General features: G+C 47.4%; 1 protein-coding gene across 1 annotated transcript; it reads right to left on the bottom strand.

The window, feature by feature from the left end:
- Positions 1-15,362, bottom strand: poc1bl (POC1 centriolar protein homolog B (Chlamydomonas), like). The gene is made up of 11 exons (XM_056583116.1): positions 15,115-15,362; positions 10,735-11,199; positions 8,136-8,305; positions 6,604-6,793; positions 5,902-6,087; positions 5,393-5,510; positions 4,157-4,333; positions 2,382-2,513; positions 1,977-2,087; positions 793-945; positions 1-212 (listed from the first exon to the last, which is right to left on the bottom strand). Exons 2-11 carry the CDS (start codon positions 11,133-11,135, stop codon positions 81-83), a joined length of 1,770 nt encoding a protein of 589 aa, XP_056439091.1. The 5' UTR covers positions 11,136-11,199; positions 15,115-15,362; the 3' UTR covers positions 1-80.
- Positions 15,363-16,426: the final 1,064 nt, after the last annotated feature.

Raw genomic sequence — 16,426 nt, 5'->3', positions numbered from 1 at the left:
GGACCATAACTGCATTTCAGAGTTCAAAGGTCACCGTGGGGTGTGGCTCATCCTCTTTATGGTTTGGGGTTCACCGTTTACTACAACTCAAACTTCCACTGCTGGTGCTTGTCTTCGGCGCTGCAGTGCCGCATCTGGGCGTCGGTGCGGCCCTCTGGCGCACGGTACGCCGTCACACACATGTCTGAGTGGGGGTGGTAGAGGGTCCCGTCCTGTGAGAGAGGGCCACAGCTCCGGTCAGGGGTAGCACATCGGCTGTGTCTGTGTGTCTGCGTGTCTGTGTGTCTGCGTGTGTGTGTCTGTGTGTGTTTGAACTAGTGTTTAGTTTTCTTTAACTTAGTATTTGTTTCGACCAATTGTGTCGCTGGAGGCGGGGATCTTTAAGTGTGTTATTGTCAAACACAAACTCGGTAAGCAATAGTAAATTGCAAAAGAAAACGTCTATAAAAGTTTAAAATCAACATTGTGCAGACATATTAAGACAGCTAGGTACGGGATTAGCATTAGCAGACACGTTAATCCAAAGCGATTTAGAAGTCTGGTACAAGCCAAGCATCCGATCAATACTGCAATGCTACACTAGCAGGTTCCTTGAAACTACCGGGACAGAGTGCAGAGAAGGGATAGGAATCAGTGTGTTATGTGCGCACGTTTGAGACACTACCAGCTCGGATTCGTGGACATGATTAATTAATCATCCTCATCCAGTGAGAAATGAATAGCAGGCCGGCTGGTGAGGCCGCAGACGAGGCTGCAGAGGGGAAAGTGAAGGCGCTGTCGGGTGCTGCTTACGTCTCGGAACTCCCAGATGGAGGAGGGGGGCTTGGTCTCCCGGTCGTGTGGGCAGTGCCTCATCCCCAGGTAGGTCTGCCCCTCAGGGACCTCAGCACAAAGCTCAGTCACCGAGTTGAAGCGGATCTCCTTCTCAGACGTGTATTCAAAGTACTAGAGTGGAGGACAGGATTAACACACACACACACACAGTTACCTTTGCCACCTTGAACCACTATTCCGAAATTAGTTTTGGTCGACTGAAATAGCTCTGCCTGCTTTAATCCCTGCTCTTCATGTAGACCCTACTTCCGGAGCATGGGTTCCCTCCCTATATCAGGGGGGGGGGGCCTGTTGGGACAAGAAGGTGCCCCAGCCGCCCGGGTCTGCCCTTTCAAAAGAGCATTGGTGATCAGTCCTCATCCTTCCCCCATCCCTATCCTACTGTACATGAGCCAATGAGCATCCAGGGTGCCTGGCCCTCCCTCTTATGGCCATGGGGGCCACTGGGAGCCCAGCCTGCGTCTGGTCAGGCTTTGACCCTATTTCCACTGGCCTGGATCACTCTTTCTGCTGCATGGCTCATGTACCTTTTTAGAATGCAACCCGTTTCTCATGCCAGCCGGGGCCGGGGTGGAGGGAGGGAGGGGCGGGGGAGGGAGGAAGGGGAGGGGGAGGGAGGAAGGGGAGGGGGAGGGGAAGCAGGACTCAGGAGAGGAGTGCCCTGGAAACATTGATGTTTCTTCCACGTGGACACCTGATGCTGAACATCTCGAAGTCTCCTAGAATGCCAATTGCTTGTTCTCCAATATGAACCCTAGCCAACAATTACTTGAAGTGCACTTGTGCGCGAGTCAGGGTGGATAAATGTAGAATCCACCATCCGTGGAAGTAGACACAGTTAATGCCGCTTGAAATAAATAGTTTTTTAAGAAATGTCAATCAATAGTTTTCCCAGATAGATATCTGGGGCATACAAACACATCGCTGTTCCCTTCATTAAATTCCAGTATCGCTGGAAGGGTGAACAATCTTCTGACGGCTATCAACTATGGCAGCAATACTCAGGGGGCCAGACATGTCTTGCTGCACAAGGGAAAGATTGTACAACTACCAAAATAATGGAATACAAAAACACGAGTACAGAGGAGATGGAGAAAGTGAAAGTAGTGAAAGTTCAGCGGAAACACAGAGTGGAAACGTGCCTGGTTGCCGCCCTGGCCGTGGCAGCCGAACAGGGAGATGTGGGCTCCGGTGGGATTGTGATCCGGAGAGTTGTAGTCCAGACACTCGGACGTGATTCCACCGTTACGAATCTGGTGGCAGGGAAGAGTGGGAAAACCATTAGTCCACCATACCTTCCTCGAGCTAAGTGAATACAAGTGACTACTACAAATCTGCATCATTATAGGCGGCGATTGGGCAAAGACTTTGAGAAGAAACAAAACAACAAAACAACAGTCAGGTCTATTCACCAAAGGGAAAGAGCGCTTGCATTTTACCACCTCTCTTGTCTGAAGAGGTGTGTTAAAGGCGCTGATAATGTACAAGGGGAGGGGTCATTAAAGATAAATAATGGTATATCGGCTTTTAACAGGTCCAGCACTCACAGCGCCGTTCCAGCCGGCGCGGTCCTCGGGGACGTGAAGGTCGGGGTAGATGTTCTTCAGGTACCAGTCGAAGCTGTTGCACTTCAGCCGTTGCCTTAGCAGCACCCGATGGGAGATGTCCCCGTAAGATTCCTGCAGACCGATGCCGGAGGGAGGAAGAGATGGGGGGGGGGGGAGAAGGGTCGGATGCGGTCAAGATGAGATGGATTGGATTGGGTTGGATGCACGTCACAGAATAACGATTTCATGACGGCTTGTTCTCGGGCGGCGATGAACACCACATTCTGAATCTGTAAGGTTTTTTCCGGCCATGTTGAGGGTTGACACTGTACACGGAGAAATGGTCAACGTTCAACCACATCCTGGGTGGAAGGGGTGTGTTCTTATTTGAACATTAAATGCTGCGTGAGTGTTGGACGCAATCTGCGTCAAAACTCTCCAGAACATTGCCGTTTATCAACACGCCTTATCTGTAAATACGTCATATGGTGATTGGCAAGGGCTGAGAGTACACAGAGCAGTGTTTACACAAGAGGTGCGCTGGGCTCCACCCATAAGCAGACCCACTTCAAAGCATTCACGCACGCTCATTTAATCTCATGCTACCCGTAGGTAGAATCGTGTCACAGTATGCCCCCGGGATACAAATCAAACATCCCTTCTGAGGAAATCGTTCAGCACCAGACTAGAGTCTGATTCATTAAGAAACTAAATCAGGCGCTTCTCCAGAATTCTCTGAGGCGATGACCTCGATCAAAGGGAACAATGGCTCCAGAATCTCGGCAAAATTCTCGCCTCCTCTTTTGTTGAAACAGTTGCTGAAGCGGACAAAGGTCAAATATATTAAAATGACGGATTTATAACTCTATTATACTAAATATACTATATACTCTATTTGGTTACTTGCTGTGAAGACACCGACGCCGCTGCCTGAATGCAGTGTGTTCCACGTGTGGGGAGGATGCTTGTAGGTTGGCAAGTTATTTTAATAAACACACTGAAAGACTCAGTGTCCTCCTGTCTGGTAGCTCGACACTCAACACCCTCCCTCCGGATAGTTTATAGTTTGATCAAAGCTACCGACCGTCCTCTGCATGAATAATAATGCGGCCCTTTTCTCTCTCCTCACTTGTGGCGAAACATGAGATACATGAAAGTTTGATGGCAACACTCTAAACCCGAGAGGACAATGGTTGTGTATACAAAACACGCACATGCACACAGAAAAACACCCACACACACCAATCACAAAGGCAGTGTTTCATCGGGTATTACCGCTGGGACGGTTCAATCCGATCCCATGAAGCATCTTGCGGCGCGAGGCTCCTCAGGTGAGGTTGGTGGTGTTAACGCATTAGCTCTAAGCCGCTGGCGCCAGTGCCCAGAGGCTCTAGTGGCAGCTAATGTCAGCCTGGCTCAGAGCTACGTCTAGCTCCAGCGTGATGGATGGCGGAACCGACGGATAACGTAGCAAGGTGACAATTCACAGACGAGGGGAGAGAATGTACTTCGCCCCGCTTATTGTCAGTTCAAATATCATGTCAGGTTGCACTACGTATTATTGTCATGTGTGATTTGTTTTGAAATCATACATGACAATTAGGTGACAATACACTATTGTAATTAAGCAAAATTTATTGTTTAAGGCTAAGTTAAGAAAGTAAGTGGCAGAATTAGAACCTACATTTTTTTCCACCATTTCCCGTCGTGGATCCATAGATAGTTTGAGGATTGGAAATGGAGAGTTTAAAAGACGATTGTTGTGGTTCCCTCACCTTCTTGGCGGGCGGGTTCCTGTTGTAGAAGTGCTCTTTGTAGGAGTCCATCCAGACCTCAGCGGCGCGCACCGTGTTCTGGAGGAAGTTGGGCCTGGCGTAGGGGGCCTTCTTGGGGAAGACGTGGCCCACGTGGGAGCAGGGGTGGATCTCCAACGAGCCCCCACACTGCCACACCTGTCAGGGGGGGAGCCATGACATGTGGTCATGAGTGTTGATCTTGATCTATCTGTGCTCTCTTTAGATTAAGCGGAACACGGATGTGCCCCAATCACCTAAATTAAACATAGGTCAAAGCTTAGGACAGGGGTGTTGGATGTCCAACTGTCACAGTGATGCATCAGTGACAGGACTAGCCATTCATCAATACAACGTAACCATAAACAAGCAGATGCAAGCGCACACACCAACACAATCCATCATGCAGACACAATGCCTAACCTCATTCAATCACGCAAAATGACCACACACACACACACACACACACACACACACACACACACACACACACACACACACACACACACACACACACACACACACACACACACACACACACACACACACACACACACACACACACACACACACACACACACACACATACATGGTCCGGCACAATGTGATCAAAGCAATTGCGCTAACAGTGTCACACAGTGTCACAACATGGAACTGGCCATCCGCAGGAAGCAGATAGGGTTGCCCGCGGCGATGTGACAGGGATCCCGCGCGTGTCCTTGTCACATCCCCCGTCCAGAACAATCCCATCTGCCTGCTTCAGGTGAGGGTTCAGGTGAACGTTTGATGGACAGACCTGTTCCTGTTAGGTGTCGGAACGACCCAATCAACATGGAAGCAAGGTCAACAGATGAACCGCACTGGCAGCACAGAGCATGACGGATGCCAGCGCAGGGAAGTTAAGCCACATGCATTTACTTTGCTAATATTAGCTCGCCTATAAAGACAATATTGTCTAACAGGCCTGCTGAAAAGTATTTTTTGAATTTGATTTTCAAGATCAGTAAACAGAAATTAACGACTATAATATTGCTTCCTTAATCCATCTTTCGGTAATGAAGACAATTCTTTTTTTAAGTGAAAAAAATAAGGAAAAGTAGAACATTCAAGCAAATGTATTAGATTAAAAATAGTGGTTTTCCTTTTTCTTAATTTCAACACATTATTAAGAAAAACAGTCTTTCTAATGAACCGTTAAAGGCAACAAATGAAACCGACCCTGAAGGAGAGCTCCAGGTTCTCCCCTCCCCATGTCTCCATGCCCATGTCGTAGGTCCCCAGGTACTCAAAGTAGGCCTTGCTCACTGCAAACAGCCCGCCGGCCATGGTGGGCGACCTGCACGGACACACACACAACAATCACTGACCAGTCCCCAGAGGCGGGAAGGGCTGCGGCTGGAGTTCAAACCCAGTGTTTGTTATTAAGGCCACGACGCAAACCCGCCTGGACTTCACCGTTCCAGGCGCCATAGCAAGCCTTTAGATGTCCTTCTAAGTGGGATTATACATGTTCATGTGCCTGCGAGCATGTTTCTCATGTGCATATACGGAGGGCGACAGTAGCTCAGCAGTTACAGCGGGTTGACTGGTAACCCAAATGCTGCTGGTTCGAGTGCGTGGATGAATGGTTGTTAGTTGCTTTGGATAAAAGTGTCAGCAAAATCCCCTAAATGTAAATATATACAACATGTACATATACATGTTGGTGTTGGTGAGGGGGAGGTCACCTGATGGGGTCGATGTGGGACGTGCGTCTCTTGCGCTCCACCTCTGGCACGGCGTGCCACTGGAAGGTAAGCCGCCAGTCAAAGCCCCCGATCATGGGCTCGTCCGTCTGCATGTAGAACTCAAAGGTGTTCCAGTCGATGGTGTCGATCACCGGGCACACAATGGTGCTCTGGTTCTGGCCGATCCTGGAGGTTTCAAAAAACCAGAGCCGTTGATAAGAATGGCGGCATTCCAAATCCACAGTCGGGTGGGAGGACAAGGTGACAGAAACCATGTCCTCAAAATGGGATTCATAGAGTACGCTGAATAATCTCCATTTCCTCCCACGGAGGTGATTAAAGGAGATGGATTTGAGGACGGCTTTGCATATGGCTGCCGAGTTTCCTTGTTTTCTGCCAAAAGATAAGGATGCAAGGTTAAGAGTTTTGATTCCCTGGCAATCGGCGACACTTCTGAGGTCGTTGAAGTCAGACATTCAAGCCCAACTGTCCTACAGCCACTAGGATTGTAAACATTCAAGCCGTTTATAGTAACATGTCATTATATCATTTACTGTAATGACAGAGTGGATGAATGCATACGTTTCAGAATGGTACCCTTACCATATAGTTTTATATAACTTCATGGCATTCAAACGCCACAGAGTATAGTATAGTCTAGGTTCAGCCATGCAATTGAACCCCCCCCCCCCCCACCGTCACCTCTCCAGGAGTGGTTCGATCCACCCGGGGATGCACTCGCAGTGGCAGTCCAGGAAGGTCAGTACATCCCCGGTGGCGTAGGTGGCGCCGATGAGTCGCGCACGTACCAGCCCCTCCCTCTTGTTGGTTCGTATGAGCCGCACGCGCGCCAGCTTACTCATGTACTCCTCCAACTGAGCTTTGAGATAGCCTGCAACAACAGAGAGAAACAAAACTAATTGTCAAACCCGTATTTCAAAGTTAATGAATAGTGTCTTGAAAAACCTGTACCCTTTGTAAATACTTCTGTGGAGCCAGTTTCAATACAATGTATGGCCTTTGTTCTACTGGCCACACACGACCAAGAGACAGTTTTGTAAAGCATTGTTTTGTGCTTTGTTCAGAACTGGGTCGGTCTCAGTCTCGCTCGGTCAAAGAGGAATAGATGCAATACAATTAAATTACAAATTCTCTCTCTCTCTCTCTCTCTCTCAAATAGGCCAAACAGTTGAAAAAAGACGTGTCCAACATTCCACTTGGTCAGGGGACAGGAAATGATGTCACAGGAGGTCAGCGCACAATGAGCTAAATCAGTAATGTCTAAGACAGACATTACTGACTCATTGGCAGCATGTCCAAACCCTTGGATCCACATTGGGATGCTACAACAATGGAGGAGGTATCATTAGTAGTGTTAATAATTACGTGTATATGACAGTCATAAGCTCGGCTCTTTGTGTGTGTGAATTAATAAAAATGCAACACACAAGCACAGTGAGAAAACACTACGATCAAACACACATGTTTTATGCAAAAGAGACAGCAGGATACCTTTGACCAAACTTAATGACACCACAACGGCCAAACAATAAACAAAACTGCCTGTTGACAGAGAACATAAACTCAAAAGTGTATCCCTTTAATTATTGCAAACAAAATTTAGTGTTTTTTGGAGGGAGAGAGTCTGATCTATTATTTTGATTGCCCTATAACTAGCCAAATAACTGAGGAACAGAAAAGACAGTTACACATTGTCAAAACTCTGATTATATGAATCATCTCGGCCTTAAGTACATCCTTACCATAGCCTTCTGTCAGTCTGTCTGTTCAAAGACATGTATAATATAACCTATAATATAACCTGAAGTAGGCTCACTGGTCACATCACTGGTCGGGTCTGATCAATCCACCTGACAACTGGCCCTTTGTTTTAGTGTTCTACATGGAGGTGATTTTGAGCTCGAGCAGGCTTGTTTCTTATCCTTGCACACATAGACACAGACACACACTTCCCTCCTGTCACCACTGACTCGGCGATTATCGTTTTCCAAACAAAGAAAGCACACACACTTCACAAACAAACCACAAGTACTTCTTCACGTCATGCTCATGTGCACGTGCGTGTGCGTGTGTGCATGAGTCTGTGCATGTGTCTGTGCATGTGTGTGTGTGTGTTTGTTTGTGTGCATGTGTGTGTGTGCGTGCGTGCGTGCGTGCGTGCGTGCGTGCGTGCGTGTGTGTGTGTGTGCACGTCAGCCGGACCATAGCCCTACCCCTGTCGCTGAAGTCGTCCACCAGGATGACCTCCCTCAGCAGGGTGGCGGGGGACGTCTCCAGCACGCTGTGCACCGTCCTCAGCAGGGTGGACCACGCCTCGTTGTAGAAGGCAATGACCACCGAGGTGGTGGGCAGCGACCGGTAGTCGTACTTCTTGGCACGGCAACTGCATGGGCGAGAGAGACCGAGGGAGGGATACAGTGAGGAGGGGGGGGGGTTAGTGTCTGTGCCAACCCGGACAAAAGGGGTGCACCCGGTAGGACTTGGCGGGGTCCAGTCTCATCGGCTAACGGCTCAAGAGCAATGAGAGGAATCGTTCATGAATCATGTTTGAGTGACCGATGTAGCGGGGATCTCTTTTAATTGTTTCCGAATGAAAACAACAAATAAATATCTTTGGAGCTTGTTTGCATATGAAAAGGTTGTGAACTGTGGGTTTGGTTACAGTTGGGGGGGCAACAGGGACATCGAGGACAGAGGAATATGGAGCTCAGGGAGGACGGGGGGGGGGGGACGGGGGGGCGTTGCACCAGTAAGCCACAAAGTGATGCAGTGCTCTTGGAGAGGGGAGAGGGAGCGCAGGAACGCAGGGAAATGCAAATAGAGAGTCTGAGCCAACGGACAATGGGGAGGGGGGGATAAATGAGCAAAAGCGAAAGCTACTCTTTCCTTGACTAGGCAAACGGCGGAAGTGTAAAAGAAAAGCTAGGACAGACGAGACATAACATTGTGTCTGCAGAATTCACAAAATCTAACCGCGTCTGCCTCTGACAAACCCGACAGCGTTACGCTCTAGTGCAGGAACCACCAAGCGGGCTACAGTTAATCCTTCACTTTGAACGATTCAAATCACAGCTTGTTGCAACTGTTGGAAGTTAACAGCAGCAACCACAACAAACACATTTGAACAGGGAAGGTAAAGGTTTCTCTGGCCTGAGAGTGGGCAGGCCAGCTCTTGTCAGAAATGCATCTTGGATGGTCTGATATTTATTTATTTTCAGAACCACCAACAACCGTACAACATTCCAGGTAGTTTCCCAAGGCCCAGGAGAAAAGAAAGAGAGAAAGAAAGAAAAATAGGAGAAAATCAAAGCATCTTATCAGCCAGATAAAATACCACCTGGTGACTAGATACCATCTGAAAATGTTGCATTGCATTTCGACGTGTGCTGTTTATACAGGTGGTCTAGATTTCAACACGAATTACAAGACAGTCACCTTAAAAACACGTAGGGTGTAAACATAAGATGAGCATGACCTCTCAAATCTAAATCTCCATCTGCTACTTCGCCAAGCAGAGGATTGGCCAGTGTTCTTACGACTCTGCTATAAGAGTTTAATCATACCACATTACAAGTTCTAAAACGGCAAAATGTCAAAATTTGACGAAAAAAATAATAAATAGTCATCCCTTGCTTTCTCTTCTGCAACAGATCCAACTTAGCAGCGGCATTGCACAGACAGGAGGTTGTTGTTTGTGTTCACGCCTCCGCGCATCAGGCCGCTACTTTGGGAGTGTGAGTTAGCGTGCCGTTGCAATAGTCTGCACAAACGACATTCTGGGTAAACACTAGGAGCAGCTCGCCTTGGCCAGCCTCCACAGAGACTCTCTACAGCAAAGGAGAAACAACAAAGAAACAGCATCCTCTTGATTCTAGAAGACAGTTCTCACGATGGGGACCAATGGCGGCGGGTCTTGCTTTCATTACGCCGAGCTCAGAGGAGGGGGAGCTGTTGGTTTGCTTCTGGTGTAGGAGTAAGTGGGGATAAAATACATTATCATACTGGGTGTCAGTAAACATCACCGAGCAGGGCTGACAAGGGGCGCTGCCAACAGGCTCAGATCTCAAAGAAACCTTTCTGGAGCCCCACACTCCCCGCGGCCCAGGAACAAGCCCTCTTATGCACTGTCACTCCAGGCCCAAGTCGACCCAAGAATCAAGAGTGGACTTTGCGAATGCTTGACTTCACCTGAGGAGAAAATGTGTTTTTGACACCGGCAGCGTGTTTTGGGCTTATCTTTGTGTATTTGAAGCCTATCATTTCAAATGAAGAGGCGACAGCCAGCAAACAGTGTTCACATTTCCGTCTTACTTTGTATTTTGACCCGTTTCACATCAATAAACAACAGAAGGATGTACCGACACCTGACCATTTAGTCATTTAGCAGTAGCCTTCATCCCAAGTGACCAATAAAGAGCCGGTAGGTTGTTAGGCCTCTTGCTCATCGCTGCTTATGGTAAATGGACTGCATATATACAGTGTTTTTCTAACCTCTTTACAATATTGCCCAACATTCACCTATTCATGCAAACATTCACACATCAACGGCGGTGTCAACCATGCAAGGCGACAATCAGCTCTTCAGGAGCAGTGAGGGTGAGTTGTCTTGCTCAGGGACACCTCGATACTAGGACGAGCCGGGAATCGAACTAGCAACCTTCTATTTACCAGTCAACCCGCTCCAACTTCTACATACAGGGGACTGCCGTCATTGGAGGTTCACACGCAGAACCTTTCTGGCTGGGAGGCCGACCACCCGAACCACTAGAGAACACCCTGGGCCGGGCTGCCCCGTGTGAGGTCTGAACTCACTCGGCCATGCGGCTGTCCCGGATGTGGCGGTGGAGGGAGATCCTGTCGCTGGTGTAGATGTTGATGGCGTAGCGCTCCACGCTGTCCTGCTCCAGCTTCTTCTCCTCGGGGCTGAGGCTGAGGCGCGTGGCCACGCCCCACTCCCCCAGCGCGTTGGCGTCCGCCGGCAGCTTGCTGTACACCGGCCGGGCCAGCTCGAGCTCCGCCAACGGGTCCTCCAGCTGCCGCGCGAGCCTCCTGTGGTCCACGGCGGCGTCGTCCCCGTCGCCGGGCTGCGACAAGGAGGGGGAGGAGGAGGTGGAGGAGGAACGCGCCATGATGAGGTAGGCCAGCCACAGGAGCCAGACCAGGAAGAAGGCCTTGGGCAGCAGGCCCAGTTTCCGCGAGCAGCGGCCCCTCATGGCGACGCCGCCCCCAGCGGGAGTGGATGGGCGGAGGTCAGGGCACCATGCTGGACACGAGCATCTGCAGGGGCAAGGAGAGACCCAGAGGAGCATAGCATTGGGATCCTCATGACACTCATGCTGCAGTTACATCAAATTAGGGCACGCTCCGAAGAGCATTTAGTTCAATATTAATATTTAAACCAGGCACACAGTAACATAAAGACACTTGACCAAAGTGAATCCTGATACATTTCATGAATGCTCAAGGAGGCCTGCAGGTAGACTTCAGTCCTAGGTGTTCAAACCAAGAGTCAGACACCCTCCCCCCAGACCATCCTGCTACTATATCACCCATAGTGTGGTAACTTCAAAAGATGGCACACTTTATAGTTCAATAATATTCGAAAGATTATTGTTATCATCATTATTGTGATTTAATACTTAGATATATATGTATATATATGTTTATTCATTTTACGGGCAATAATGTTTGCCATGGAAGCAGCGTGTGGTAATATAAATGAGGCTCATTACAGCCATCACACACCGGACGGCTGGTAATCAACATTGACATCATAAATACCGCCGCAGGGCTCACGGCCACATTAAGTTGCTCATTATATAGACAGACCAGAGAGCCAGATGAGGCTTGATTATAGCTGGCGGTACAGTAATGTGCTGATGAAATCACAAGCTAGTGTGTGGCTGCGACGGGAGACTGGCTAATGTGATCTGATGCATTGCAACACCTAGGGTCCACCGAGGTTTGAGTTTTTAATTATTTCATTCGTTAGGCACGGTTCTGTCCACCCCTGTAGGAGAGCTGGGCTCCACATCGCAGCAAAACTATTTAGGATCAGCACACTTTAAAAGCCTCTTTCAATACAACCCTCGAGGATGCACATTTCAGCTTGGTTTCCAACAATTAGAAGAGGTGCACTCGGAGTTGGGATGGTATAATGAAGCTAATTTCAGCATGATTGTTGAAATAATTCACAAGAAACAAGCTCTGGTGTGCCTTCTCGTACACAATCCTGGAAAAACATGTAAAGAATTGTCTCTTGTTAATAAGAGTTTTAAATTCTCCATTTCACTCATAATTTTCATTTTGTATTTTAGTTCTCCAAAGCCATTGCATTTATTTGCATCATTGGGATCATGTTTCCAAAGCTTATTTCAAATTGTTGTGTTTTTTCCCCTAATGACACGAGTCGAGGACTGATTAAATTGGATTAGGTCCATGAGGAAGATTAGAAAAGGGATATAGTGTTAATGTGCATGCATCAATCATCCCGTTTTGACTTTGGGTGTCGGCTACCAACTTGCAGTTTGCCGTGCAAACAGGAAATCGGTACCGGAGAGTAATTACACATACATACAAACTAGGGATCGACCGATACCGTTTTTTTAGGGCCGATACCGATACCGATATTTTTTCATCAGCCTTAGCCGATACGCCGATACCGACTTTCTTGAGCCGTTTTATTTTTATTTATTTTTTTAACAAGTAGATGAACAATATTTAACAAATATTAAAAACAGGTGAGGTAGAACAAGTAAAAAAAATAAATAAAAAAAAAATAAAAAAAATCGGCGAAAATCAGCCGCGTATCGGCCGATACCGATACACGTAAAAAACGCGAATATCGGCCGATAATATCGGCCGACCGATATATCGGTCGATCCCTAATACAAACGCTGTCGCATACAAGAGGCACACATCTGAGAGCGTGGATAGTAGAGGGAAGAGACGCGGTGGAATTTTGGGAGGAAAGAAATGACGTTTCCCAAGCATAATGTTACCCCAAATAATGTTTGTGGGATGTGATGGAGGGGGAAGGATTTGATTAGACGAATATTCCAATGATAAAGTTAAACTACTAATACTAGTAATCTGCATAGCCAATGACAATACCGGTGGCAGATAAGGGCATACTTTGCATGGTTTTATACCACACACACACACACACACACACACACACACACCTAGGGCTGAACGATCTATCGTTTTCGACCGAAAATCGCGATCTCAAGCATTACGATTTTGGGATCGTCAAAGCTGCGGGTTTTTTTTTTTTTTTTTTTTTTTTTTTTTTTACAAAAGTGCAATTATTTTGATGCTGATGAGCCATTGAAGCAAGTTTACTTAAGAAAGAGGGCTCTCTTTTTAATTGACTTTTTTGGTTGTTGTTTCTTAGGTACTTGAATAAACAGTCTTGCATTTGAAATCTGTTGCCAGCAGTTTTCATTATTGCATTACCTTAATGGAATTCATTGGTTATATTAATTTATACTGAAACTTGATTTAAAGAAAATAAATCGTGGTTGAAATCGAAACCGCAATCTCTACCAGAAAAATCGCAATTTCAATTTTTTCTTAAAATCGTTCAGCCCCACACACACACACACACACACACACACACACACACACACACACACACACACACACACACACACACACACACACACACACAAAATAATAAGTAATTAACTGTTGAAAGGGAAACCTTCCATAAAACAACCCTACATAATACAGTTTACAATAAAAAGGGTTGCAAAGTGCCTTTCTATACGTGCATGCGTTGGCCTAGACACAGTATACATGTGTAGGCTCAGAGCCAGCCGTGTGCTGCCTAGCATGGCCTGGACTGAAGCAGAGGGAGGCTTCCACTCCATTAGAGGTCTTTCACTCCTCCCAAAGAAAAGGAGCCATCAGCACAGGCCTTTGATTGCGGTGCTGGGCCGTGGCCAGCCCAAAGACCAGGGAGTCCTGAGGTTACAAAATGGAGACAGTCTCTCCCCGGGCCACAGACAAATGCCCCCTTTATTGCTGGTGAATCACACCTTCCTCTCTTTGCCTCTGAATCTGATAGCCTCGTCGGAGGGGAGAGCTAGCGTGGAACGAGCAGGATTTTACCAAGGAGGTTTGGGGGGGGGGGGTTGCGTTAGAGGGGTAGGTTAAGTGGCAGACCAGCAAAGAAATAAAAGGGGATAAGGTTGAGTAATGATGGCAAAGTGGCATGCCGTGGTTACAACACAAGCTTTCACTAAGACAGTGCACAATGGTTTGATTTGCATCTGTTTTGCAAGAGCAGAATATAGGGGATTGTCTGCAGAAGACTCTCCCAGAGGCCGTGGATCCTGCGAGGAGTAGACGTGATTCATTACAGGTTATTTATCGCGACTTCTCTGGTGTGGATGAAAAGCCACTCACAACACTGCAGCAGCACAAAGGTTTTTTTCACAGGTGTAGTGCTACTCCAGTCAAACAGGTTGACCAAATCAAACCCTTTAGCAATGCTGTCATGTCTCAGGGATTGAGACTGGATAGAAGCAGTCTTTAGTACTGCATGAGAAATGACTTTGAAAGTTGGAAAGAAGTGTGGGTAGTTGTGTTAGTACAATGTCATTACACCGCACAACGCGGACATGCCCTGCAGATGGGCAGATCTAGGCCAGGATGTTACAACAGATGATGCAGTTATTTGATGAGTGCTCTTCCTTTAACGCATGCACATGGCTCCTGGTCACTGCTGTCAAACTGCTCGGCACATACGAATCGATTACTAGGCACGGCCGGATTAGTTGCTACGTCGAATCTCAAACTAGGTTGGACGAATTTGAAACGAGTGATATTCAACTGTCACTCAGCAGTAACCTGAGCCTACTACTTTAACAAGCGACACGATAACACAAGTTTAAAGAAGCCTGAAATCAGGAAGTCAGGGAGAGCTCACATAGCCGTATAATCTGACAGGTTGTGTTGCAGTGTGACTTTAAAAAAGAAGACAGGCATCTATCGCTAGAGGTCAATAAATCAGCTGGACTATTTCTTAGCACCAAAAAAGTAAAGTTTTGTGAAACAGAAAATCAACATCAGTGACCAGTTTGACAGGTAACCCACATCGCAATGAATGGCATCCACATTTCAAAACATTTCAAAACTTTTCCCCCGGAAAACGAATCTAGCGTGGCGTTATTCACTGCGTCTTACCTCAGAGAACGAGCTACATTCCTCGTAGGGTTGTTGGTACAACTGCAGGATCAGAGCGGCTGCCTGGCCTGTCTGCTGCGCGTCTTTAATCTGCGGCGGTTTGCAGTTGTCAGCATACCCACATCCTCTCGTGCTCCACGTTTACGTCCTCGCTCCCCGGAGCTCTGGGGCTCGAGCTTCTTGCGCGAGTCTGCATGTGTGCGTGTGTGCGTGTGTGTGTGTGTGTGTGCGTGTGTGTGTGTGTGTGCGTGTGTGCGTGTGTGTGTGCGTGTGTGCGTGTGTGCGTGTGTGCGTGTGTGTGTGTGTGTGTGTGTGTGTGTGTGTGTGTGTGTGTGTGTGTGTGTGCGCGCGTGTGCGTGCGTTTTTTTGTCAGGCTACGTGGCTAGCGCCCGGAGCTAACGCTGGCTAACTTGTTTTCACTTCACTTTCCTCGCGTCGGTTTGAAGTTTATCTCCGTCACACTCGCAGTCAATCAATGAAGTATTGAACCGGAGGCTCCACGGTTAACGGGAGAAGAAGGCGGGACGAGCGGCTTGAAATTTGGCCGTGATGACGATGATGATGGCGCTGATGTAATAAAATCTCTGTTTTATTTCACTTAGCAGCCTAATGTGACGGCAGAGTCTCTGTCAGCATGTGCGCGGAGCTGATCGTCAGGGTGTTATGAGTGTTATGAGAACCACGTTATCCACTCAGTAGATAAAATAAATTAAAATTTGGTTTTGAAATAGCAAATAGGAGCTGAGTGTCTTTCTCCATTGATTAACAGGATTAACCTGGAGTTTAAATAGTAGTCCATTAACAGACCGACCTTTTCTGTAGTTTGGGTCAAACGGGTATATTTGTATATATATCCTGTATAGGCCTACAGGATATATGTATCCTGTACCGACTGGAAACATCTTCCTAATAGTTTTATATAGCCTTTGGGCAAGGCATTTAATATTTAGGTAATGACGAAGTCCAGCACAGTCGTACACAATATAAACTAGCCCTTTTTCTGTGTGGACAGTGTGCTTAGAATTAATTGACATTTCTTTCGCTGTGAGGTCTATCGGAACTGAAAGGGGTTCCCATTTCGGTGATAGGGATCTGGGCCTTTCAGAGTTACAAAGGGAGCCGCTTGTCAAGGTCTAGCCTCCTTTCAGACCTCTTGTAAAGCCAACAGGAGCAATCCCCAGGGTGCACTGCAGGTGGTCGTTCACTGGACATCTGACAGCCTTAATACAGTTCAATTTATTATTATCAGTCGAAAATTATCATTAATGTGTCAAAGGGTTAATTTATCAGAGGGTCTATACGTCTGTCTGTC

This window comes from Gadus chalcogrammus, chromosome 22 (assembly GCF_026213295.1).
Source record: "Gadus chalcogrammus isolate NIFS_2021 chromosome 22, NIFS_Gcha_1.0, whole genome shotgun sequence".
In the NCBI taxonomy this organism is placed as follows: Eukaryota; Metazoa; Chordata; class Actinopteri; order Gadiformes; family Gadidae; genus Gadus; species Gadus chalcogrammus.
This window is presented reverse-complemented; position numbering and strand designations above follow the sequence as displayed.

What these genes read in the sequence shown, in the direction of transcription:
- poc1bl (XM_056583116.1), bottom strand. Translation starts at nt 11,135, where the DNA reads ATGAGGGGCCGCTGCTCGCGGAAACTGGGCCTGCTGCCCAAGGCCTTC. An exon ending in GGACGACTTCAGCGACAGGG is followed by an intron (nt 6,794 to 8,135) that starts GTAGGGCTATGG and finishes CTGTTGTTGCAG; the next exon opens with GCTATCTCAAAGCTCAGTTG. An exon ending in TCCCACATCGACCCCATCAG is followed by an intron (nt 5,511 to 5,901) that starts GTGACCTCCCCC and finishes GTGTCCGTGCAG; the next exon opens with GTCGCCCACCATGGCCGGCG.